Source organism: Misgurnus anguillicaudatus, chromosome 15 (genome assembly GCF_027580225.2).
Source record: "Misgurnus anguillicaudatus chromosome 15, ASM2758022v2, whole genome shotgun sequence".
NCBI classification, from domain to species: Eukaryota; Metazoa; Chordata; class Actinopteri; order Cypriniformes; family Cobitidae; genus Misgurnus; species Misgurnus anguillicaudatus.
In genome coordinates, this window is record NC_073351.2 from 17,026,565 (window position 1) to 17,054,530 (window position 27,966).

The window sequence follows — 27,966 nt, forward strand, 5'->3', positions numbered from 1 at the left end:
TATGAATCACACTGTAAAAAGTGGAAGTTGAGTTAACTTAAAAAAAATACTTCAATTGGTAACACCTAAAATTCTCACTTTAAGCGATAAAAATAAAATAAAATAAAATAAAATAAAATAAAATAAAATAAAATAAAATAAAATAAAATAAAATAAAATAAAATAAAATAAAATAAAATAAATTAAATTAAATTAAATTAAATTAAAATGTAACAATTTAAATTAATGAAATTATATTTTTTTACTTTTCACATTGCATTAGAATTTTGTTAAGGTACTAAAATGCACCCTTTTCACTGTAAAAAATAATACACTGGATTTACTTAAAAATATTTTGCATCATTTTTGCATCTATTTTTAAAGTAATTGCATAATTTGCTTTAAATTCCATGTAATACTTACTTAAAAAATGTATGCAAAAATGATGCACTATATTTTTAAGTAAATCCAGCCTTTATTTTGTTCAGTGTAGGTACAAAAGTATATGTTTTGAAAGGGTAACACCAGCATTTTTGATGGTGCAGATTTGGCTTCTGTTAGTTCTTCATTTATCTATTTGTCCTGTTTGTCCATTTTTCTTTGTTACAGTATATCCCTATCTCGCTTTTGCCCGGTGCTGTCCTTGTCTTCTGTTCCCATTCCATCATTCTTGTCAGAAAGAGGTTGTTAGAGTCTGCTGTGGATTTAAAGAGCAGACAGCTCATGTCTGTGTATCCTGGCGTGACCTACAAAGGTCCAGGGAATATACTGAGTGAGAAATAGTTTCCTCGGATATCTAAAGCGAGAGACATTTTAGTCCCTGAACGCTGCTGTGTCTGTCAGCACTATTTCATGGAATCCAAGACAGGTGAACGCAACAAAGAGATTTTTTTTTTTAAAACAAAAGAGACTGAATTCTTCAAATGAAGTATTAGGGGACAGTGCATACTGCAAGCCTGTGTATGTGTTGACTGAGCTGTTCATAATTCATGTGGCTTTAATGGGTGGTGTTAAGGAACCGTTTCTTGTGAATGACTAAAAACGGGATCCACTTATGGTAACTTCCGTCACAGGGGGACTGGTTGTGCAATTAAAGTAGAAGAGAGGGGTCTAGGGGCCCGAAAGGAAAGGCAGAACCGAAAAGGAAACTTAAGACCCTGAGCTTAGCCTCATGACGGGGAAAGGAAAGTAATGGACGTATGTTCATGTCAATGCTTGTAGTCATGGCGAGTCTAAAAAAGTTCCTATGAGTGGTTCATATCATATGGAAAAATGAAAACCAAGGTACTAGGCATTTCCCCAAACATAAACAATGACTATTTTACGGGTGCCACCCAGACAGTTAGTCACTGCTCATTAAATATTTGCCTAATATCACACATGTCTCAGTATTAATCAGTTTATAGGTTGTGTTCACATTTTGTTGCAGGTGTAAAGGTTTAGAGATAACAGAGGAGGTTTGTCAACATGTACGCTGGGGTTAATATGTCATCAGGAATTGTTTCGTTTACGTTGGGTATTCTGTTAGATTTTTTTTCCCACATGTCTGTTCCATTACATGATGTTCCAAATGTGCAGTTCATGTTAACTCATAAAATAATTTGAAAGATAATGAATTGTTTTTGAACAATGGCCATTAAGAACTTCAATAGCGAATTAAAAACACCCAAGCTATTTTTCGAGCAGAAGCCAGGTAACCTTTTTTTAGTTCTCTGTGCTGTCTTTGGAGACATCTGTGGCATTTGTGAGATGACAACCTGCTGGGCAGGTTTTTGTGGGGTCATTAAAATTCCTGTTCTCTCCTCTGCTACTAAAAGCTACATGTTGGCTCATGTCCATCTCCCCTCTTTGGTGCTGGAAAAATTTGCCCTTTTTCACCGATCTGAGACTTCTGCTCTTTCACTCACTAAAATTTAGAAGTGACAGAAACCGTTCTGGGATCAGGGCAAAGCTGAAACCTTCAGCTAGAGGATAAAGAGATAAAGCACCAAAGGGGAAGTCAACGTCATTTAAGGAAGAAACAGAATAGATCTAGATGACTTTGGCTCTGATGCTGTTTCAGGTGACCTCTACCCTCAATTTTCCTGCATCCCTGGTGGCCTCAACAAGCAAACCTAGGGCTTTGATCAGCACATTGTGAGTGCACACTAGGTGACCTGGTCATGTGCAGATGAGAGAAGAGGGCAATGAGAGGGAGGGTGAACGGCAGCTCAAGAACAGGGTATTGTTCCCGCTTTCCTGTCCTCCCTGGGCTAAATCACTGCGGAAGCTTTTTTGTTTGGGTCAGCTCTGCCACCACCACCTGCCTCTCCATCTCCGCCTCTTTTCATAAACCCCCCACTGCAATCCCATGCAACTCACGGGCTTGAAGAAAATCTCTTTGTGGAATGCCTTCAAACAGTCATTCATTTGCTTATAGACGCACGGACACTCAAGTCAGACAAGGTCACTAGGTCGACATCTCAGACATACTCCAAGCAGAGCTGTAATAGGAGATTTTAGGAAAAACTCTCTCGCACACAACACCGTCTTACAGAGTCCAGATGGGGGAATTATGTGTGTACGCCAAAAAAATTCAATTTGAGGTTTTAAAGAAGCCCATGTTCTTGAAAGAGATTAACACAGAAGCAACGTCTTGCAACATAATGGCTTTCTCTGAGTGTTCTGGCAAGTAACAATACTCCTTAATGCCCTAAACACCAATCCACAAGAAGAGGCCTGTATGTTTCTGTGGCATAGCGTGCACGGGTACTTATAAACCTCATGTTTATAAAGCCTTAAATGAGGATGAACAACACAAACGGTACTAGGCCAGAAAGCCTCACATATTAAGTGGTTTTAATACCAAATTAATAGCTATACAAGTTAAGTGCTTGTCCCATTTTGTGTGAACTAGCGTGTAGTAATTTTGTATCATTTGTGAATCAACCATTAAACTCTGATGAAAGATATTCCCGTCTATACTGTGTAATTATGGTATTAAAAAACGTTATGCATTGTTTTTGTGACTAAATGTCGGTTGCGTGGTAATATTTTTTTGTTGTGTGCTTCTTTATATCAGGTTAGCAGTTAAATAAAATCCCAAAGGGGAACCGACTGATCATTAATAAGAGTGCGTATCCTCCTGCAATTCTCTCAAGGGCAGAGCCATGGGAACGCGCACACGTCACTGTAGATTCCGCTGTGAGGGAGGGCTCGCACCGACATGTCTATACACAAGATACACAACGTGTTTTGGGCGAGGTACAATGTGAACTTGGCCACAGAGGCGTAGCCACCCAATTATACGTTCGTGTCTTTTTACTCCCTTTCAATGGCAGATATAATTTTACAGAGCAGCGAATATCTGTTTAAATAAAGTGACGACACATTTCTCTGTCTGATACCATCCTCTGTCTGACTGGTCTGTACTTGTTCCACCACCCTCAGGTCAGGTGTATGTTTACTTACTGTCCTCATTTGCGTAGGGTGATCATTTTGGCATTCATTTGCAGTTTGTATGCGTGAGCATGTAAAACAGGAGTGTGTTATTTGCCGTGAATACAGGTTGGGTTGATAGTGCAGTGGATAACCTTTCACCTAAATTTGCTCACGTCATTGTCACAGTATGGTGATACATATGTTTATCTCCTAAGCACATCAATAATTTACTTGCGTTTTCAATTCTCACAAACTGATACTGAATGACTAAGGTAATGGATCAGTTGGACCTGTTGGACTCCAAGGCCCCTCTTTATTCATTACAGTCAGCATTATCATTTCTACCCAATAAAGTATTCTAGAAATATGTATATTTATAAGTTAACAAACACTTAATTTTTTAGTTGTTTAAGCGTATGTTTGTTTTATCCTATGGTTAAGAGACATGTTTGGAAGGTTCTTGAGGCCCCCTAGTGGGCCCCTGGTTGTGAAACACTGCACTGCACGAGGTAACTTTGAATGTCTTTTACATGTTAAAAACACGAACCAGCCCGTGTCCTATAATTACAACACCTGATGAATTCTGGCGTAAGCAAACTAGTGGGGTGAGTCAAAACACATGCACGCATCGCACAACTTCCTGCTTTTTTCCTCCGTTCTCCTGGCAGTAGCTCCGCCCCCTCAGCGCTCAGACGCGCAGTGATTGGACGAGCGAGTCTTATCGCGCTTGTGTTCCGCAACAGCTGCGAGCCGCTCAGACGCTACTGGAGACGGACGGGAACGCATCGCGCTGTGAATGAGCGCTTTGTTAACGCACTGCCCTGTCCTGTATGAGAGAGGAGCACGGGATCACCGGGACAGGATACGGGCTTGCACTGGACCATCAAAGTCGGGACGTTTTACAGGTATATTCGGAATAGCTCCGAAATTATGGAGCGTTAACCTCAATCTCCGGAAAAAGAAGCGGTGTTTGTGCATTTCGCATGGGAAAATGCTGAAATCGGAGTATATTTTAACGTTTTATGAGTGTTTGGTGGTGTGTTTGGGTGTATTTTGGCGAAAGGTAAGCTTACTTGTGTATTTGTGGAAGAATGGGGTTTAGGCGCCGCAGTGGGCAGGCGCGCTCTCGCCGGGATCGCTTTAACATAGCTAGTACGTGCAAACTGGAACGAGCAGCTATTGGCAACTGGCACGTACGCTCCCAACTCCGTGTATCTAGATCAAGGCATCAAAATACTCCCGAGAGATCGTTTGGCTTGCGTTATACATGTAATTGCAAAGGGGCATTTAAACTATGCTGTTCGCGAGGATAGGCTACAACTAGATTAGTACATGTTGGTTTAGAATAATGGATTTATGTAAATCACTATCATGCTCCTTTCCCGTTGGTGATTTGGGGGGAGAGGGGGTCTTGAAAGAAACTTTCTCTTTCTGTAATGCCCCCTCCCTCCCCTCTTTTCTCGAGAAAGGAAAGGTTTCAGCTTACGCATATAGCTAAACGTATTGATTGGTCACCTAACAGTGAGTAAGCTGAGCAAAACACCCATCATATTGATGACAGATTGATGTGTCGTTTACGCATGTCTCTTTGTTTTTGGAATAGGTGTCGGTGGAGTAAAGTTTCTGAGCCATGCAGGAGGCTGTGGACATCACCGATCCCACCTTAGCTCTGCCCGTGGGAAGCGGAGACTTCACGGAGCACCAGATGGGACTCTCCGACAAGATCCCATTAAGGAAACCCTACTTTAAAAAGAAGCACGCGCAAAGAAAACTGGACGCGAAATGCTTGCGCGCTTTAGAGGACCCTGTTTTAAGTACATTATTAAACACGGACGCGCTCATGTCAATGGACGGCGTGTTTGTTCCGCGAAACCCCTCGAGACCACAGCGGAATATATGCACGGTAGCCGTTGAGAAGCAGTCGAGGATCGGTCAGGTGTGCATGAAAGAGGAGGAGGAGGAGGGCGCCGTGTCCGGGCTCATGGCTGTGGACACGGACGCTGATGTGACCGCGAGCGAGCTCCCCGGGGAGCAGAAGGTGACGGATATTCAGCGCGTTACAATAGACGCTAATGAGGGACGCTTCCAGCCCCAGGAGCGCGACGTGGCGGCGCCCTCCTCCGACGTTTCGGGGTCGAAGTTAAATGACATCTACACCGCGGAGACCTTGCAGGGTGCAAATTGCCTCGCCATCAAAGAGGGCTCGCTGAAAGGCGAGATCTTTCAGGATAAAAGCGAGGAGGCCTCTTTGGATCTAGTGTTTGAACTTCTGACCCAGCTCCAGTATCACACGCATCAAGGGGACGGTATATCGATTTGCGTGGATTTTCTCCAGGGCGTCTGCGTCTATGGCAGTGACTGCGCGCATCATCACACCGTTTTACCTTACCACTGGCAGATCCGCAGAGCAGACACGCAGGTCTGGCAGAGCATAGCAGATGATTCCCAAGAACAACTGGAAAGGCTTTATTGCAATCCGGACAACCAACATGTCAGACTTAAGTTTCTGTAAGTGTTCCTGGTTTTCCCTTCCTAACCTGATTTCGTTGAAAACTAATGTGCAACTTTGAAAGAAAATAATGGGTTATGATCATTTATAAAGAAAAGGAAACAAAGCTTAGTTTTGTGTATTATGCTCATGCAGCTCAATTGCAAGAGTATTGCATTAGGTTATAGGTTCGATTCCCTGGGGAACGATCCCATGACCTTTGCGTGGCAAACGCAGTGCTCTACCAACTGAGTTACAGGAAACGATGAAACTATAATTTAAATGTATTGTAAGGTCCATCTGCCAAATGCGTAAATGTACGCCTAATGTTTATATCACTTGAGATCTCTCAGGCTGCTATAATCACTAGGGATGCATTGAAAGTGAAGTTAGTACGTGACAGGAAGTTTTGTGTGTACTTGCGTGTTTGTGGATGAGGTATATGTGTCTAGAGATTGCTTCTCTCACATAAGCCTTCCGTTGGCCAGGCTGACATGTGGAAGCGTACTGACAGCTGTAAACCGTGAACTTGCGTGACCCGTCAATTTGGTCTAACGCACACTCATACACACGCGCGCTCCCACTCACTGCGGCTTGCGCGCAGGCGGTCACACGCACTGCTTGCAAAGACAGAGAAGGGCTCACACGCAGACTTGCTCAGAGACACGCAAATGAACAAGCTGCAGAGACACACGCACGATTATACACACGCACCCACCCACACTCACGCGCAAACGAGGACTATTCATGCACGTACTCGGCCAGCTCATGCAAATGAAAGAATACATTTTTTATTTGATTTATGCGCACACACACACGCAGACGCTTTTATCCAAGGTGCATTTAAGATATACATTATTATCAGTATGTGCATTACCTGGGAATTGAATGCCCTTTGGGCAATTAACGCAACGCTATGTCAGTTGATATACAGGAACAGGAAGATTTATCCACTACCAACTGCACTTTCTATTACCACATTTTTACGTGTCAGAGGAAATTGTGGAAGTTTCGACCCAGCAGGATTTTTGCCTAAACAAAAAGGGCCCTTTTGTTTGCCAGACTCCCATTTAGGTCCAAAGCGCGTTGTGTATGCAAAAGTCCTTTCCAAAAGGAAGTGAACTTGGTCATGACAAAGCAAAAATGACCTAGTGATTTTAATGCTCACCATGACACAGATCATGACTACTTCCTCAGACAGATAGTATTGTTGATTTGTCATGGAAATGTTCCCATATGACAGCTGCCTATTTAGTGCAGTGTTTCTCAACCAGGGGTCCGGGGCCTAACAGACTTCCAATGGAGTCTCAAGATGAAGTAATTATTTAAAATAAAACAAAACAAGCATTAATATAAAAGTTATTTATAACACATATTTCTAGTTGCCAGGTTGTAGAATATTTTATATGGTAAAAATTGTGATGGGGCACTTAAATATTGTTGTCGACAATGGGGGGCCTTGAAGTAAAAAGGATAGGGTCCACTTTTAGAGGATTTTTCAGTTTTAAAGAAGATTGAATGGCCACATTCATTACACTGTTGGCCAGTTTAGCATATGTGCTAAAGGCTGCTTTAAAGAAACTGGCTCACAAAAACCTGTTTTATGTTAATAGCTTAAGCCAACCATTTACCCCCTGCTGACTGGGATTTCGGACCCACAGAAAGCCTGTAAACCACACCCATATCTGCTGAACCCCCAGCTCCCCAGCATACAGATGACTGTATACAAATGATGCCCGCACATAATGTTTTAGGACAGAAGTGTATGTCTGTATGACAGATGGCCAAGGCTTAAGCCACCTGTAAACTTGCATGAATGTAACTGCATTATAACCAAAGATCAATCTGAGTGGTGGTTATTTTAATGAAACACAGCACAAAAAGAGGTTTGTTAGGTAAAAAAGGAAATAATGGAGCCTAATGAAGACAAATGCATTGGTACACCCTTTATAGTGGGGCTTAGTGAAACGTGACTGACTGCACCTGTGGTTGCTTTGCTATAACACCTGTGTGATCTTGAGGAAAACTGACTAATGCATGGTGTATACAACACTGGAATGACATGAAAACCCACTGGTTGGGAGTAGTTGAAATAATAGCTAAGAAAAGTGCCTTTAGTTCTAAGAAAACAACAACCATCGCTTGTTTAAAGATGCCGCTTGGTTTGATATTTGTGACCATGTCTGTAAAATACAGGCATAGTCTCATAATTTTGAGATTAGTGGCATTAAAGTTTTATTTTAGTCATTGGTTTACTTTATTTCAAGTCTTGACCTTAGTCAATAAAAAAGATGACAAGGTTATATTTCACAGAATGTTCTTTACATTATGTACTGTAGGATACATTTAGTGTAAAACAGTAAACAGTAAATCCAAACAAATGACTTTAGCTGGGTCCGCTGTTTGCTTGAATGCTATGGCAACATGTGATGACTGGTCAGGCTGTTACTGTGGTTTTCAGTAATCTAAGGAGCAGAACCTTTATTCATCGTTTTAAATGTTCATAACAAATGTGTGAGCAGGTGCTAGTAAATTTGGGATTGTTGTGCCATTGTGCCACTGTGCGTGTAGGAGAATTGTGACCCTTGATATTGAAGGTTTGGTCTGTATGGAAGCAGCTGAGGGTGAGATGATTGTGTTTGTCACACAATCTTACTGCACCAAGGGCACGGTGACTTAAAACCAAGGTGTTTGCTTGTGTGTGAGAAAAGAGATAACATCTCGTGCAGTGAAGTTATTCTCATGGGTGAGGTCTCATTGACTTCTCATTCTTTAGCGTCATCTTAACTCATGCGGTTCCTTATTTAGTCTCTGTTATACTTAAACCAAAAACAAGAAATGGTGTGTTGGAATAACAAAGTATGGTGTGTGTATATACAGTATATGGTGTACAACCATATATGTATATATATATATATATATATATATATATATATATATATATATATATATATATATATAAGTACAAACTGATACAATCTCAGCATATTTTCTTATTTTATTCATTGTTCTGTTTATTCGTTCTCTGTATGTCTCAAATGTGTTCTCTAACATAAACAAAAGCTGCAAAAATTTGCAGCTGAAGTATGTTTATGTGTTCTTCTCTTGCTGAGAGAGACAAAGAGCAAAAGCCAAATAGAGGCTGGATTGTCTGAACAAACAGTTCGTTCTTGGTCCCGCATGGTGCAACCGTAGTGCACGTCCTGTTAGTTTGTGGCCTCCAGAACATCCTGAGACTTTTTGGAGACTTTTCCTTCTCGTTCAGAGAGCAGGAGGGAAACAAGAGCGTTTACTGTCCTCAGCTCCTCCGAGCGTGTATGCCGTGAATGAAAACCAAAAAACGGGAAGTCAAGAGCATTGATTGAGGTTGATTTATTCCCTTTAACCCCTTGAAGAGGAAGAATGGAAAGCCCTTTGCACTTCATATTGAACTGTCAGAGACTTTATTGCTGTCATTGTCATCAGATGATTTTATTACAGCCGAATTTTCTTATAGCTATCGTGTAACTGCTGAATTTTACTTCTCACCCTTAATGTAGTGTTGTAAAAGATCTTTAGTGGAAGTGGGGGAAATTTCGATATTTCAAAGATCTGCAGTATTTTACCTTACCTTATAAGTTAAACTTTTTACAGTCTGTGCATCTTAAGTTCAATTTATACTTCTATGTCGATTGTACGGCATAGCCACAAACCTACTACATATGCGCACCTCTCCAAAAATGTAGCAACGTGTCTATTTTATGCGGACCGCAAGCGTTGTGATTGGTCTGCTAAAACCCCTTACTCAGGACAAAAAAATCGTTATTGCATGTTCTCATATGTATTTCTGCTTGATGGCCAAGTTGAGGAGCGCTATTTAACAACTTAAGCTGCAACACAAGTCTATTTACCACCATTAGGCATGGGCCGGTATAAGATTCTGGCGGTATGATAACCTTTAGCAACAATACCACGGTTTCACGGTGTTGCCATTGCCACTAAATGTGTTATTTCAAAATGCCAGGCAAAATTATAATATCCTTTCAAAAAATATATAATATTTTCGTAATGTATATTAAATGTAAACATCAAATCAATCACATGGCTTAATGCATTTTGGATAAAGACAGCTCATACCTTGGAAGCGATATCACAGAACATTACAGAAACATAGTAGTTTTGAAACCTTGACTGTTTAAAACCTCGATATACCTTGAAACCGGTAACCGTCCCATGCCTAACCACAATCACATGAAAACTGATGCTGATGGCGCACAGGCTATGGTGTAGGTCCTACGCAGAGCTATAAATTACACTTGAAGCATACAAGGGACGGGGTGGACATCCAGAAACTAGGCGGGTTGTCCACTCCATACAAATTTGGCCCTGTGGGATTTTGTAGATGTTTCAGATATAGATCATTGATGGAGACCAGTCATCTGCTAAATAGTTATTCTTGGCTGAGAGTCTGGTGATGTCAGTGGTGCATCATGAGTGCTTACTCATAAGCCAAGTAACTTACAGAATGTCCAAAAGTCACCTGGTTTAACCATTACTGTCATTCATCAGCATTATAGTCAGAGTCTTTGTCTATTTTTAGTAGCCTATGTGTAATAAATAATACATAACTTAAACATTAGTTACGTGTTATCGATACTACTTGTACAGCCGTCATTGTGTGTGCGTTTAAGTATCCGTTTGCTGGGTGAATTTACCACCCGCAGAGGTGAGGTCTTATCTCAGAGTTAGTAGTGTGTGATCAGGTGCATGCATTCATATGTGAGTGTGTGTGTTTAATTCTTCTCAGACTGTGACGCTCGCGCTGGGTGTGAATAATGCCGGCATGCGGGTAACTCACGCTGAGCACGTAGAAGTCAGTTGTTGTATTCGTTTGTCATTAAGTAGGTAAGATGATCATACAGAGAAGTTTGGTATGAGGGACAGCAGAACATACAAATATAAAATATCTCTTTACCGCCTCTATTTTCTTTTGGATGTAGAACTGTCTGTTCCTAATGGAGCGTCAGAGACCACAGATATGCCAGAGGTGCTATTTTACTGCTGTTTGGAGCATGTGTGTGTCTCTCATGAACTGGAAAACAAATGTCTAATCACTATTTTTGTCTTTTTAGCTTGTAAAAAAGCTTAGTTAAGACAAAATCATGAGACTTCTTTTCAGAGTGCACATCTTATTTTCTTGTCGGTCTTCTCTTACTGATAAGTTAATTGTTGGTTGTCAGGTGAAATATAAATCTAGACTAACTTAGTGAGGTTTATAAACAGAAAAACTATTTGCCAATATGAGGATCTTTATATGGATGATTATGTATTGACTGAAAACAATACAAAAATGCAGCTTATGTTTTGCAGTGTGTGAAACATGCCAGTCCCACTGGAAGCTTTAGGTTTGGGCACGCTCAGTGACGCACAAGCTATTAAACAGCTGCTAATCCCTCTCACTTCATGTGTGTGTGATATCTCTCTCTCTCTCTCTCTCTCTCTCTTGCTGTTTCATTCCCTTTTACATTGATTCCACTATTGCCCCCACTTGTACATATAGGTAATTTACATATTTTTAATTAATATGACATACTGTATAATATATATTTCTGTATGGGTAGATATATTGAATGGGAAATATTTGACAGATTTTGATTTGATCTTAAGCGTGCTGTGCGTGTGTGCATTTAAAGCTGATGAAATCTGCAGAATACTGATTGATCTTTCAGAAAAGCAGAACTGTATAGCCTTTCGGTCTGCCAGCTGGGCTCAAGTTCCCATGATTTAGCAGATAGTCTAGATAGCGGCTCATTTCAGGAACAAAGACGAGTTGAAACCATTTGATCAAGTTGAACCAGTGTTAATGAAACTGTCAGTCAATAATAACTGACTGGCCTTGTACACATTGCATCTTTAGATGGAGATTTAGATCTTGTTGTAGATTTTGATACCTTTTCTCCAACGTAGTTGCTCCCACCACCACATGTACATGGTGGTTACTGGTTAACTAAGAAAATATCACACCTTAATACATTTGTGGTCAGTAATTTTCCATTGCAAATAATAATTATGTAATATAGTAAGCATGTAGCCTGCCTAACACCAGACCAGTCTCATAGAGAATAAGACGTGGTCTGGGATCCACATGCTCAATTTCTCGTATTTAAGGCGTGGTTTATGAATGCCCAGAGCCATTTATTGGGCGCTACGAATGTCTATCAAATGCGTCTGTATGTAGCTCATAGTCAATCGTTTCAGTTATACCAGATGACGTATGTAGAGCGACATCAATTCAAACGTAAACGACTTTTATCGGTGTGTGCACACAGCTGAAAGCTATGCAACTAAACCGGTAGCTGTATATTGTATTGAAAAGCAACACATTTTAGTGGCACTATGACAACCACAGTACAGGCATAATGACAATATGATATTAATAAATACCACTTACCATTTATAAGTTAATTGTACTTCGTCGACGATGATGCCTAAGCAGGTTGGTCCTATAAAACTCCATGGCTATCATGTCTTGCAATATCCAAACATGCTTTTTGAATATGAAATTGTTTAACGCCAAAAGTTGCACTTTTTTTAATAAACTTGCGTTCAAAACTACTTAGAATACTATCTAAGGCTGCATTGAAAATTAACTTCGCGTTTGTTGCCGTGTTATTACAAATAACAAAACTGCTTTGGTGTGTCGCATAGACGTCGTCGTTCTGTGATTGGGTCCCTATTTCAGGGGCAAAAAAGGGCCATAGTTTCCATGCTAGACTTGCAGCGTGAATAAATTTGTGCGCAAGGCAGCATGGGGAAACCCAGGCTAGTAAGCATGTGAAAGCTAGCTTTTTGTAATTTTTTACGTGTACGCAAGGGTCCGCATGTAGTGCGTTTTTATCCTAATCAGAAGAGTGCACGTGTACATTGCACGCATAGGTTACGTGTACGCCTACCGAAAAATGTAGTAATTAGCCCAGGAGACCCTACTGAAAAACCCAGCTAAGACCAGCATAAGCTCGTAGCTGGTTCTATGGTTTAAGGTGGCAGTAGCTGATTTAAGCTGATCCTCCCAGCCTGTGAAAGCTGGTGGGTCAGCTGGTCTTCCAGCCTGACCGGCTAAAACCAGCTTAAAAAGTGACCAAAACAAAGCTAGACCAGCTTGCTACACCAGCATTACCAGCTAAAACCAAGCTGGGAGACCAGCTAAAACCAGCTCACCAGCTTATGCTGGTCTTAGCTGGATTTTTCAGTAGGGAAAGCATTTTGTCGCAATGCACATGCGTCGAATGTCCGTGTACACGACATACGAGTCAAACAAACTATACTTTGCAAGGGTGTGCGTTTGACCGTGCGCATACATTCACGTAAAAAACAGACTATACTACGGGCTTAAGTGTACACTAAAGAGGAAGACACTTTTTCATCTGTAAGCATTTTCTTTCAGGTCGACTGCTATGTAGCAGTAAGTAGCACACGTTCTGTACTTGTCATAATGTTTTATTTAGCAGCTATATCTGAATAATATCCAGTTTTACATTTTCTAATAAAAATCTGCTTGTTTCGTTACATTTATACATTTTGCAAAAGCTTTTATCCTGTGCGACTGTGCTAATGCAATGCTCTACTATTTGAGCTAAAGAAACAGTAGTTAGTCACAGAAGCTGCCTCAATCTTTTTACTTCTTACCGAGTCGGGTCAAAGGAGTTTATGTGTGTACATTAGCTGATCTCAGCACCTGACACCACTGAATCATCAAGCGGTTACAGGTCACGGTCACCGTGACGATGAACGCAGCCTCGTGATTGGGTTAGGGGGACATAAAAGAAACAGCAGGGCTAACAGGAAGAGCAAAACAGGTTATTCACCCATGACTCCACCTCATAGGTAGAGAAGAAGATAAAGAGAGATAAAACTGGCTTATCAACCGCTTTTCTCTCTCTCTCTGTCTCCCTCAATCCACATTAATGGCTTTAATTACAGCCTCTCTATCTTTCGCCCTGCTTATTGTCTCTTTTTCTCTCGTATTGATCTTTCTGCACATTATCTCTACAGCGGCTTTGCATTTCACAGTAGTTTTCGCTTCCAGAAATGTGCGTGTGCATGTGTGGACTAGAAAATCTGCAGGCTTGATAAGTACGCCGTGCTGATGAGCCCAGTGAATAAGTCTTTGCACTTAATTTAACGTCTGGAATGTTATTTTTATACCCTGGAGGATTCAAGCTGTCTCGGGGTTTATGGTATAGGATGAGTGAGCATTGTCTGCGAGGCAGGGTAAGGGGCCGCCGGGTCTTCTATTGTTATCAACAAGCTATTACTCGGCCCGTCAGGCGCCTTCTCGGATAACGGTCGCTATGGTTACCTTGCGCACAGGTGGCCCGACTTTGGTTCATCGTGCCAGGCCTGAAAAAGAAGCGAGTACTTGAAAATGAAAAGTGTGTGTGGGTGAGCCGCTGTGAAATCCAGTCTGTCAGGAAACCTGTGTGTGCGAAAACACCAAGCGTGAGGTATCGCATACCTCACATGAGTGTGTGTGTTGATGCACACCCAAAAGAGAAAAGGTAACACAATCTCAGTGTCACACAAACGTGCATGTGTTTGTGTTAAAGCGAACCGTGTTGTGAAATTGAAGCCGTTTTGCTTCTCACTGCTGGATAATCGGCGTCTGAGAAATGACGTCATAAACGGCTTTGCTGGTTTTGTCACTTTAAATAGAATGGAGAGAGAAAGACTTCTGAAATGTTGTGTAATCCTCTCAGCTCTCTTATTTCATGTTGCCTTAGCTCTTCACTTCACTGTGCAGTCACTTCTATAACCACCCATTCCTCCCTAATCCCGGAATGCCGTGTTCTTTCCTTATTGTGCCGGATTACGAGCAGAGAGTTCTGGACAAAGAACGAGCGTTGCGGAAAGCAAGAACACAAAGACACTTTATAAAGAGTCTCACAATTTTCCCAAACCATTTATAGTTTTTTGTTTCTTTCTCTGGCTGTCTTTGTTTTCGTTCCTTGGCATTAGAAGCGATTGTTTCTGTAAATAGCTAGTGATGGGTTACCATGGTCAGCTTGTCGACCAACAACTGACTGGTTGATTATCGAGTTTGACGAGTTAAGAAATAGTCCAACACTATCCCATCATTCTGTTTCATTCGTTTGTCCTCCATTTTTTTATGCAGAAACACATCTATGTTATACCATGGGGCTGTTGAATGCTTTATTCTGATTGGTTGAGAAATGTTCCACAGGTATGAATTATTTTTCGATAAACACCCACCTGACCTGTCAAATGTCTTAAAAAAACCCCCAGAGCAATGTCTTATGGTGCTTTTCCATTGCATAGTACCCCACGGTTACTTTACACGGTTACAGCTTACTTTTGGGAGCGTTTCCACTGGGTTCAGTTCGTAGTACCCAATACTTTTTTTAGTACCACCTTAGTCGGGGTTCCAAGCGACCCGAGCTGATACCAAAACGTGACGAGAAAACACTTTAGAAACATCCACAGGTTGTGAATCAGGAACACCACAACAGTTTATTTTCCAGACTTGCAGTTTGTGGCGGCACATTCGCGATGCGCACATCCGCATATATGCTTAAATGCAACTTAAATGAGGCACAGCTAGTGCTGCCTCACGATTAGTCGCGACTAATCGTTTGCAGAATAAAAGTACTCAAAGTACTCAAGTAATGTGTCCGCCTCTGTTTACATAATATATGTGTGTGTACTGTGTATAATAATTATGTATATATAAATACACACACATACATGTATAATTTTAAGAAAAAATATTTATATAATAAATATTTATATTTATATAAATTATATAAAAATATAAACATGTATATACTTATACAAATGTTTCTTAATTATATACATGAATATGAATGTATGGGAATGTACAACAACGCTCTCACTTGATGTCACAGCAGTGGGCAGCGCAAATATAGCAACACGCCTATATTCCCTCCCAATCCGAAGTGTTACTAAACTCGATGGAAAAGCTAACCAAGCCAAAGTGAGGTGAGCTTGACCCGACCTGACCCAAACCAAACCGTGGAGTACTATGCAATGGAAAAGCGCCATTAGCAATGTCTGTGGTAACCGTAGTATAAGTGGAATAATTGACTCCCGTCCTTTAAATTGTTTAAAAATAATGCACACCTGCGGTGTAACAGCACTGGGTAACAGCCGCATTACTACCATGGGTGTGCATTATTTTCGAAAATTCAATGGCCTGTCTGCAATAATTTTTTTAATTAACACTTCAAATAAACATGATCAGGATCAGGTGAGCCTAAAACCATTGTATTTCCAGATGGCTTCTTGTTCAAGGTTTTTAGGCATTCAGGCAATTTTGAAATGTGCATCAGAAAAAAGGGCAGATGGTGCAAAAGAGTGTGACATCCACTGGACCTTTCAGTTGCTGAGCTCGGAAGAAATTCAGACTCTGCTGCTGTATTGGGTGCAGATGACTTGGCATTACTCAGCAAGTCATCAAGAATCAGAAGTGAAACTAGCAACAGAGCGATTCCCGCTGAAGAATATTTTGGTTGCGAAACCTGTGACTGCCAGCATTTCAGTAAAGAAACACGAGAGCCCTGCCCCATCTTGAGTTTCGCATCATTGAATATCTAAAAGTTTGTTTTGCTTGTGTGATCATTTTTGTTTCTGGGATGTGACAGAGAGAGAATGGTACGTATGGGTTGTACATTAGTTCCAGTTCTTGTGGAAAATTGGCAGATTTATTTTTAAATATCCTGAAACTGTTTAAATAAACCTTTTCAGTCAGCTTAGCTCTTTCATCTTAAAATTATGACTATATTTAGCGCTTCCCATATAAAGAGAAATCACAAATTTGATCTCTTTTTAATGTCTACTAGACACCAATGAGATTCGATTGTCTGGTTCTTAGATTATTTTTCTGGAAAAACTTTTTCCTGTATTAAATATAAAGTATTTTGAACTACCAAAGATATTTCAATTTTTTCTCATTAACTTTCCACAAAGGTTAGGGCTTGAAAGATGCATGTGTTTTAATTATCCATGTCAAAGTTATTTGCATCCATTTCTCTAGTTTTCCACAGCTCACAGTTGATCTTCCTCATGCTTGCTTGCAGTCCTATGATAATAAAACTTTTCCAGGCACAATATTACACAAATAAGACACATTTTGTTCTCCTGTGATGGGGTGTGTGTATGTATTTTGGATTTGGATTGGATTTACTGTCCTCTCTAGCATTCAAAAGAACGTCAACGCCTCAAAGTTACGTTTGTCTACTAGATTGGTAATATCTGTTATTATTAAATTGCTGTAATGGTGAGAAACCTTTTTTATTCTCTTGATACTTTTGAAAAGGTATGGCATTTAAAGGAAAAGAAAGAAATTGGCGTATGTGTCCTGGTGTCTTCGTAGACGGATGGTCTCTGTTGGGTTATGATGGCTGAACCCAAAGCTGCTTCTCTTAATGTGTGTTTTTGTGCCCAGGACTGTTTGTAAAATACAGGGTGTCCCGGACATGCTGATTTTAAGTGGATCTGGGCGTGTACGAGTGTAAGCCTGTAGCGTTCCAGTTGAGAGGACACTGTGTGTGTCTTTCTCTATGAAAGAGAGAATTGAAGGGGTTCAGATAGATGGTAAAAGTTTTTGGATGGATTTCTGGAAGGTTCTTAACCTGTTAACACACTGGGCTTTATCTTGGCAACGGCTGCTGGGAAGCCATCAGACGTCATCATCATATGTGTGTGTGAGAGACTCACGAAGTCCACTTTGGCTGTGTGTCAATGTTGGCTGGTTACGTGTGTTTTGGTCTGACTCAATTCAGTAGGTCAGTTAAGCATTGATAAGCATCTTTCTCTTTTCTTTCTTGCTCTCTCTCTCTCTCTGTCTCTGTTTCTGTTTCTCACGTACGTGAAGTCTGGGCCTGGTTTTGTTTGTCATGCATTTTTTTAGATCAGATTTGGTGTCTCTTGGCAGGATTTCAAAGCCAGAAAGACACTGTGCGAGTGAGTGAGGGAACATGATTAACCCTCATTTGTTTATCTGCTCTTCACAGTCTCACTTCTGTCTCTCATGTCTGTTTTGGCAGCTCATGTGCACTCTTGCTTTATCTTTCCAATATGAGGAGTGTTTTATCATCGGTCTCCACAGGTTTCCCATCATCCCACCTGCTAAAAGGGTGATTTATGTGACAAAGAAATGTCTAGGATATATTTTACCATAAAAAAAAATTTTTTATGACATTTTCCAAAACAATCTCATGGCAATTCAAAACTATTTTATGCTAATTCATATGAATTTGTCTCATTCAAACAGTTAAAGTCGCCATGAAATGGAAGTAGCGATTGTCTTGTTTTCCCCGTGGTGACGTATATCAGAGTGAATCCGGCTTCTGAAATGAAATAAGGCAGGGCTGGATTTAAATTCGTCCATTGAGAACTGATTGGATCGTTTGATGTTGTGTCGTGTTGCTAATTGCTAATCGCTGTGATCTTTTCTTGGACCCCGCCCACCTGCCATACCATATGACCAGAAGTATAGAGAGATCGTTTTGAGGAGGGGAGGAGATTTGCGTTTTTGATTAAAGATTTCGAGGGCACTTGAATTTTTTTAAAAAAATATGAAGCTTACAGAAAAATCATTTGTAAAAATACCATAATATTCCAAAACAAATGACGGTTTTTCATTTTATTTTGGTGGCGACTGTAAAGGTGCAGTGTGTAATGTTTAGAAGGATCTCTTGACAGAAATGCAAAATAATATACACAACTATATGATCAGGGGTGTATAAAGACCTTTTATAATGAACCGTTATGTGTTTATTACCTTAGAATGAGATGTTTTTATCTACATACATCGAGGGTCCCCTTACATGGAAGTCGCCATGTTGTGCCGCCATGTTTCTAAAGAAGCCCTTAACGGACAAACTTTTTTACTAAGTTGTCTCCGGAGATAACATGTTTGTCCCGTGGCGGCTAACGCAGCTTCTCTATGTGTTTCAAAAGTGAGGGGTGGACAGTGGACTAAGCCGTTGGTTGCAATGCGCAACCTCACCACTAGATGCCACAAAAATGTACACACCGCACCTTTAAGTAGGATCTGGTGTCACCCCAAGGTTTAGGAGTGGGGTTTCATTATTGATTTTATGCTTTGTTCTATTAATTGTACTTTTTCGTATGATTCACAGTATGCAAATTCTTATGAGTTTACCATATTGAATTCCCATGAGATCAGGCTGTATTTTCACACAGATACATTTTCCTATTAAACTTGCATATTTTCTGTACAATACATTGTGTTTTTATGCACAGTTTATTTAAATTAAAGTAAATAAAAAAATATATAATATTATTTTTCCACAATGCACAATTGAGTATCAGGTTTAGATGGTGAGATTGAGGGCTAAAAGTAATAAATATAATGCCACAGTGTAAATAATCCTCATGGTTTCAAAATATCAATTTTTTAGCTTTATTGCTGTATCATTTATTCTGTTGTGAAATATGACTCACAACTTTTCACTTTCATATTTTAACATCCAAGCAAAGTCCATAAAAAGTGAAAAACTGGAAGTTTGATAGAGTTGATTTTTTTTTATTGCAACATGGATTGTTTTGTTCAAACAGTACATGTGTTTAGTCTACTATTGTCATGTTTTGAAGGGTGGTTAAAGTCTCATGCAGTTAATTGTATTTAGTGTGTATGTATCACGGAGGTTGTTGAGATCCTCTCTCTACTCTGAACTCTCAGTGTTTAGTCTACATCACGTCTGTTCGCTTGCAAGTGTTTCTCTTAGGCTTCAGTCCACCCATCCTGTCCGAGCTCTCCATCTATCTGCTGTCTTTCTGAGATTAGCTGTCTAAATTTGCTTCTATGATACAAAGTAATGATTTTAAGTGTTCTTGACAGTATGGGTTCAGTACACTTAGCATGACAGTTATCTTATACCAGTTATCTATGCTTCTCTTCTGTTTATTTTTATCTTTCATTTGACCCGTTGGGTTCCCTAATGGACGTTAATAATAAGCCGTGTCTGTGTGTGTATAAACTGTTATGAATTCAATGTCAATTATTTGAATTTAAAGGCCAGTAAAGGACTACTATTGTATTAGATGTTAAATTTCTGATGTTATAAACTTAAAAGCCATGTCTATTTTAAAGCTTGCCTGATTATTTAGGTCAATAAGTGGAACACCCATTGTGTTTGCCATTATTTGCCCCACTCCTGCCCAGACGTTTCACCTTTGACCTGACTTCGCTTTGTATAAGAGAATGAGTGTGATCGATGAGACTGCTATTAGTGACCCGTCCACCCCTGGAGGGTGACCTAAAACAGCCATGGTCAGCACATACGGAGAAGTTAGAGGTCATTTTCTATACATCCCCTGTCTGCTGGATAGTCTCACCCCTCATTGGGCTTTTCAAGATTCAGTGAACATTAAGGCACTGTCAGGCAACAAAGAGCAACCTAGACCAACGCAGGGAGTTTTCCAATAAGCCGAAGGAATTTTGTGGAAATTAGGTTGGGTGGTTGTTTTAGTAGGCTTGGAAATTTGTTGATGGCTCAAGAACACATAGCGTTGTTATTATTGTCTGGAATAACATATTCTGTTTAAATTATATTTACATTTACGCATCTGGCATTTGCTTTTATCCAAAGTGAATTACAATGCATGTTTTTGTTCACGTACATGTTTACATGGAGGATTGACAATGTTTACATTTTGTTTTACGTACAGGGGTCGAGTGTTTACGACGGACTTCGGTGAAATGCAAGTTTTGGACCTGGAGTTTGACCTCATTAGGCGTCTGTCCACGCCCTCCAGCTCTGAAGCCACACCCACAAACACAACCCCCACCCCCAACTGCCTGACTATGTGGAAGTACTACTGTAGAGATAACTTTGGCTGGAGGGAGTACTCGGAGGTGAGGCATGCCAATCCTTTCATTGTCTTTTATCGTTTGTAATAAACACTCGATCAAATAAAAATCAGAATTCAATAAAAAATCAGGAGTGAAACAGTAAGCAATGACAGTTCTTATTATTTTCAGATTCGGTCTTGATACTGTAGGTTTTGTTTAGTCTTTTCTTTAAAAGCATTCAGCATTATTGTTGTTGGCAGGTATTCAGTTTACGGAGTTAGACTCTATTTTTGTTTTTGTGTTCATTTTTGGTCTGAGCTAAAAGTCGAAGACGTCCTGTTCTGCTCACAAACTCCTGAAATCACAACATTACGTAAGCGTGCCTTTGAAAACCGAGCTCTTTATTTCCTCTGAAAATCTCTTCTGATGGATACATTCTGACCGGATGAATCAAATGGGAATCGAAACACATTGAAGTGGGCTGTTTCTCTTTCGTGCTCTGACTAACTCATTTCCTTTCTTTATCCATCTCACAGCCAGTGGTTCGGTTGATTGAAGAGGCAAGCGGTCGCGGCCTGAAGGAGGTCCGTTTCATCACGCTGCAGAATCAGTACATCCTGAACATTCGTGAGGGCTTCCAGCAAAACGCCGTGTTCGGTTTCCGTCGGCAAATCAAAAAACGACCGCTGTTCAGATCCTCCATCATGCTCACACCTTACCTCCAGTAAGTATCTTTTTAAAAAAAAAGCCCCTTATACATCCTCACATCTGACATACTGAAAGTTCTGTAGATGGAAATTCAAAGTTCATTATGACCTGTCCTGTGGTTGTACAGAATGTCCCAGATCTCTTGTTAGACACCCCAGCTTTCTCACTTAATATATATAGGAGCACAACAACACAAAAGATCCTCTGATCGTTCACCGAAACCTTGACGCCTTTGAATTTTAGAAAGACGAATTCAATGCGTACAAAGAACATATTGGACATATTGCAGTATTCCCATCAGTGAAGGGTTTAAAGAGATCTCTTTATAATTGCCCGGAGTACTGCTTGTGCCTCCAAAACACTTTTCTGAAACATAATATTCCTGCTCATCTTACTCTACGACTCCAGCTTGTAAACTGAAAGTCACAGGTCAGTCTATCATAATCTCATAAATCTATCATATGGAGAGAATGCTCTGTTATATCTATCATCCGTTGTCCGCTGGAATGTGACGTGTGCTTATTTACGGGGGAAAAAGTCAATCTAGAAAGCAGCAGATTTAAAAAAAAGAAAATGGGTTCCAGACTCGTCAAACAGTGACCATTTGAAAATCTGATTTCTGGCTAGCTTAGTTTTTGTCCTGTCTTTCATGAAGTGAATCAGTCTTGCCTGTGAAGTTTGAGAGATGTATGAACATTTTCTCTCTACACTACTCTAAAGCTGCGTGAACTTTTTTTTGAAACACAGTTTTTTCCATTATTTTTAGCCTTTTAAACTTAATTCTTGATTTTACGGATTTGCTTTTTTTATTAAAATGAGAGGAACCACCATTATGTCCAGTAAAAAAGTTTAAAATATGTAAAACTATGCTTACTGTATAAAGTAAAATAGTTTATAGCCAAAAAATATATGTATTAATTTACATATATTTATATATAGATAGTGAGTGCATTTACATGCACAGTCTTACGCCGATTATGTTTAATAAACTGATAACACGTGGGGTCATGTAAACGCGTAAAACGGTTTTCCTTTATCGGGGAAAGCCCATAAACGGCGTAAGCAAAAAACGATCGGCACAGATCGTTTTTTGCTCATTACGCCGATTTCGCGTGGCATGTAAACACCTTAACCGGCTTTCTCACGGTTTTGTCCATGTGCGCATGTCTCCGTGTATGAAAGATAAACGTCACACGTGGAAGTAAGCGCAAAGTAACGCTTAAAATCTCCGCTCGACTAAAGCAGTTGGCAGAGAAACTGTTAAAATAGAAGCTTATGTTACATATACTGCATATACTGGTTCTGCAGACAGGAGAAGAGATACAACAGTACAGCTTAAGACAGATATGCCGTTGACTTTTTGAACGACTGTTGTGTACTATAGGTGGTGACGTCACTGCCTGCGAGAAAACGGATAATTCTTCAAGTCCCATGTAAACGCAGTTGTCTGCATAGCCGGCTTATTGATTTGCATGTAAACACATGAAAACAGTTTTTTGTAATAAGCAGATTTCTGATAGTTATCCGCTTATTCTGTGCATGTAAACGTACTCAGTGTGGAGCCTTATTCATAAAATGTTGTGTAGAAAACATCCTAAATTTAAATAAATAAAAATATACATATATATATATATGTGTGTGTGTGATTCATAAAATGAATGTACGCATAGAAATCGCATGTACGCCTCACTTTTTTAGACGTGAAATCTATAAATGGCAAAAGAGCTTGAAATTGTGCACACCTGAACAGTTGCAGATTTCCGCCTTTAAACTATGCCTGATTAATGTTATTGACTTATTAAAGAGCACCTCTCAATGTTTAAATCCTTTTCGAGCAGCAAGAATGTCTTCCAAAAATCTAAAGCAATCGGACAAGCAAAAGTCCGTACATCTGCTCAGACCCTGACGTGGCGCTATGCACTTTTCCACATCACAGTTTTTATAAATATGGACTTTGCCATGGATTTTTACGTACGCACACTTTACGATCAAATGTGTGTGTATGCACGCTTTATAAACGAGGCCCCATATCCCTATATCGTTTGGTTCATGTTGTCAGGTAGGCAACAGCAATGCTGGTCCACCCATTTGAAAGTCTCCTGCAGCGTCAGGAACACATTGTCCTGAGCACAGGGGTGGAACTCATTTGTGCGATTGACAATTTGGCTGAACCGCTGCCCGCTCAAGCTGAGTAATGCTCAGCAAGCAACATAAATCTCCCTCCTACACATATACACACAAACAGTCTTAAACAAACAAACCCTTAACCGTTGGTTTCTCAAAAGTGTATGCTTATCTAGCCGTCATGCTATCTCTTTCCAAGCTCTCTTCATTTATTAGCTTTTCCTCATTCTCGCTCAGTGATTCTTAGAAATATATGATGAATATACTGCTATAGTTCCAGTAATGACAGTCAGCTTTAGAGAGAGAGAGAGAACGAGCAAATATAGCACATGAAAGTTGTAAGATGATTCAGAAGTCGTCATTATTGGATCATGTCTACCTAATAGAAATCAAATGAGTCCGGTCACCAGAATAGCTCATCCAAATTTGAAAATTCTTTCATAATATACTTGCCCTTATGTCTTCCCAAATGTCTATGATGTCATTTCTTCTGTTAAACACAAACAATTACATATTAAAATGCAGCCATTTTAAGCTTATTTATCTCGACAACACCAAATCAAATTATGTTTTCGATCAGTGAGAATTTTCATATTTGGGTGAACTTTTCCTGTAACCCTGACCTCTAATCACTATGAACTTTAGGGCTATTATTATTATTATTTTAAACATGGAAAATAGTAATGATAAAAAATAGTAATACTAAAATATCAAAAGACATTAAGAGTGGGTATGTCAAAATATGTCCAAAGTTGCATAAAAGCATTTCATAAAAGAAAATAGGAAACAAGTTTCATCCAAAACATTCTTTGTTCGTAAATTAGACTTAAACAATACCAAAATGTTTTATTTGTTTGCCTTTTTGGACTGTATTTATCTCACATTCATCACTTATATTAAATCAAGTCATCATTTTTACTGTCGTCACTTTCCTTTGTTTTTCATTAAGTCAAAAAATATGAATTCATTTATAAAACATATGAATTGGTTTTTTTAAACATTTTGTGAATTTCACCTTCTTCGAACCATAAAATTGGTTTAAATTGTCATGAATGCTAACTGTTGATGTTTTATCTTCGTAAACGTCTACACATCATGGCTTAATCTCCTAATGGCATCATATTTTTTCCGTCTTTTCTAGGACTCTCGGTGGCCTTTCCTCAGCATTTCTCTCCTCCCTGGAAAGTTCTGGAAACCAGCCTCTGTCTCCTACATTAGGCGCTCCTTCCAGATTGTACCCAGAGACCTGGTTACCCGTAAACTCCTGTCAAGACTTTCTGCAGGTGCCCGTGTCACGGGACGACCGCAGCTACCGGACCGTCTATAGCCTCTTCCACAAGACCGTTTCTGAGACCAAATTCCGCATCCTCAAGATCCTCCGTGTCCAAAACCCTTTCCTTTGGGAGAAGTACAAACGGTACGGTAGCAAATTCTCTGTCTTAATAATTGTATTTGGAGCCAGAGCAATGTTTAGTAAACAGTGAGATCACAAAGTGGCTGAATCGGACAATAAAAAGGCTATCGAGAATGATCTGTTCTTCTAAACATCTGTAAAATAAATCCAATTTAGCCACACCCATATGTAAGATTCAAGGCTTTGATGTTGTTTGTTTGCACACTGTTAGGTGTCAACCACGCTAACGGTTCCTACTAAGTTTTTGTTGGTCGGAAACAGATGTGATTGTGGTGAATAGATGAGGTGATCTTGTAGCGTGTGAAATGTCGATCATGTACAGAGGAAGTGCACACATAAGAACGGGGCGCTACTGTTTTTTTAATAAGCTATTGCCATAGAAACAAGGTTTCATACCATCAGTTATGGACCAAAGGACAAGAAAAGGGGTGACTCAGGGGGAAAGAGTCGCTGCTGACTCACTGAGGTGTGTTTGTGTACTTGTGCGTGCGTGCGTGCCTGCCACATGCTGCTATCTCGAACATGCCGAAGATTAGCTAATCCTTGCATATCTCTAAGTTCCACATGTCTAATAATGCATTACTAGAGTGATTGTAGTCTATGAGGAAGTGTAAACATCTTTGGAAATGTATAAATGTTCGGAAAAGCAATATAATGGTATTTGAGATGTCTTTGTGGCTGCTTCAAATGTGATCTACATAGCAGGATATTCTTTCTGATTAACATGAAAAACAAAAAAGCGAAAGCAGGTTAATCTAAAAATACAAAGCAAAGTCATTTATACAGGTGTATATTTTGTTTATTTATACGAATCTTAACAAATTTAGTGCAATAATGCTGTCAAACTATAGCAAATCGAATTAATCTTTTTTTTGCACATTCGTATTGTAGTAGTTTGATAAAAACTACTCATTTGCTTGCCAATAAGCTGGGTGTGGAGATCATAAATGATGATTTGTTTGCATCCCAGGAATGCTCAGTGGGAATGATGGGAGAAACTGAAAAAACACAGACACTGATATCCATGGGGTCACTGCTTGCAGGTCCTGCGTGACAGCGTATTAGAAATAAAGCAATGGCCATGACGACCGGGTCTATAGAAGGGCTGTAGGGTCATTGGAGGTCAGGCAGTGTCACAATGGGTCCTCTTACTGATCAGAGGCTTTCTCTCAGCCAAGATGACCTTTCGTTCCCTTCCTGAAACACCAGAGGCACAGATTCGGGTTAATGGAGCCTCGTAGCTGACTGGGTTCACTCGGGTCCCTGGTGCTCATCTGTTCACTCACCCTTTTGGTACCCTTGCACTTCTCTGTTTCCACTCGACCAGATGACAAGCTAAGCACTCGGGAGTTCAGCTTGTTGTCTTGTTTTTGTTCGAAGACAGCTGGCGTGCTCTGATACGGGAGGGAAAGTAGTTTTAAGCCCTTAAACTGTTGGCATCAAAATGTAAATTTCGGTGTTAGGCGAATTGCTTGTCTTCATCTCTCTTTAAAACTGCACTTGTTACAAATAAGACCTATAGTTAAATCTCATGTTCCTCATATTGTGGTTTTGGGTGCTTAATGTGAGGAATTTTGCATATATCTGTAGCAGGGCATTGTGGTAGCACCGTAAAGGGAACACCCATACAGATAAAAAATTTATGGATTGAAGTCGCTTTGGATAAAAGCATCTGGCAAATGCATAATTGTGATGTAATGCTCATTTAATTTGAATCGTTCATGTCACATTTTCATTTTTACAGTTAGGTAAGCCACATATTATGCTGCGGTTGGGTTAGCCAATGTTATTCTATGCTAATTTTAGATCCTGATGTTTAAAGTCAAACACTATCTGTCTGTTCCCAGAACTCGACTTCTGTCTTTGTTTTTGTCTGCCCTTATTTGATAAACATGTTTCATTAAAGCATCTGTTTTTCTCTTCTCATTACAGGAAGAAGGAGTACATGTCACGGCGTATGTCGGAGATGGATCGCATGCTGAACGAGCGCCACCTGTTCCACGGCACGTCCCAGGATGTGGTGGAGGGCATCTGCAAGCACAACTTCGATCCACGTGTCTGCGGCAAGCACGCAACCATGTTTGGCCAGGGCAGCTACTTTGCACGCAAGGCCGTCTATTCCCATAACTTTTCCAAACGGTCGCCCCGTGGCGTGCACTACATGTTTCTTGCCAAAGTCTTGACGGGCAAGTTCACGGTGGGCAACCCTTCCATGCGCCGGCCACCTCCGCTGAATCCAAGAGACCTTTCCAGTGATCTGTTCGACTCGTGCGTGGATAACTGGATGGACCCACAGATCTTTGTTATCTTTAATGATGATCAGAGTTATCCGTATTTTATTATTCAATATGAAGAGGTGGGAAATACAGTAGCTATTTGAAGAGTGACGTACATGTGGATAGCTGCACTCTACACCTGCGGGCACGGATCGAAACGAAAAGAGGAGGGTTGTGCTCCTGCACTGCGAATGGAACTCATGGACCGTATGGGATACGTTCGACAACGGAGAGCATAGGAGCAACAACCAGTTTCCCACCCTCGCTGGTGTGAGGGTTAATGTGTGACCATTTAGTGCCCGTCTTCGCATCCCCCTGTGAATACAAATGGGGATTGTATGTATGTGCGTGCATGTGCGTGCATGGTGTCCTTCTGTGCTGGACAGTTTAGTGTGTGAATCTTGTGTGCGAACGTGTGTATCTGATGTGGCTTCCATAGCTGACAGCGGGTTCAAATCCATGTTAGTTAAAGGCCTGTTAATGGCTTGCCACTCGGACTCGGGGCTGTTGTTACAGCTTCACATTGTTTTTTCCAAAAGACTCACCGTTTCTTTTATTGCTGCCATCCGCGTTCCATACTTAATTTGTGAAAGTTGTAAATATGATTTTTTTTGTTTATATTTGAACTGTGTGCCTTTTGTTCATAAATAAATTGTTTATTTATGTTAGTCAATGTAACAATGAGCAACTGAAAACAATAAAAAGAAAACATTCAACGTGA

At 40.2% G+C, this 27,966-nt stretch overlaps 1 protein-coding gene across 1 annotated transcript; it reads left to right on the forward strand.

Moving 5' to 3' along the window:
• Positions 1 to 4,126: 4,126 nt before the first annotated feature.
• On the forward strand, positions 4,127 to 27,966 carry tiparp (TCDD-inducible poly(ADP-ribose) polymerase). Its single transcript, XM_055173534.2, has 6 exons — positions 4,127 to 4,304; positions 5,003 to 5,907; positions 20,600 to 20,786; positions 21,260 to 21,447; positions 24,697 to 24,972; positions 26,902 to 27,966. Exons 2-6 carry the CDS (start codon positions 5,030 to 5,032, stop codon positions 27,347 to 27,349), a joined length of 1,977 nt encoding a protein of 658 aa, XP_055029509.1. The 5' UTR covers positions 4,127 to 4,304; positions 5,003 to 5,029; the 3' UTR covers positions 27,350 to 27,966.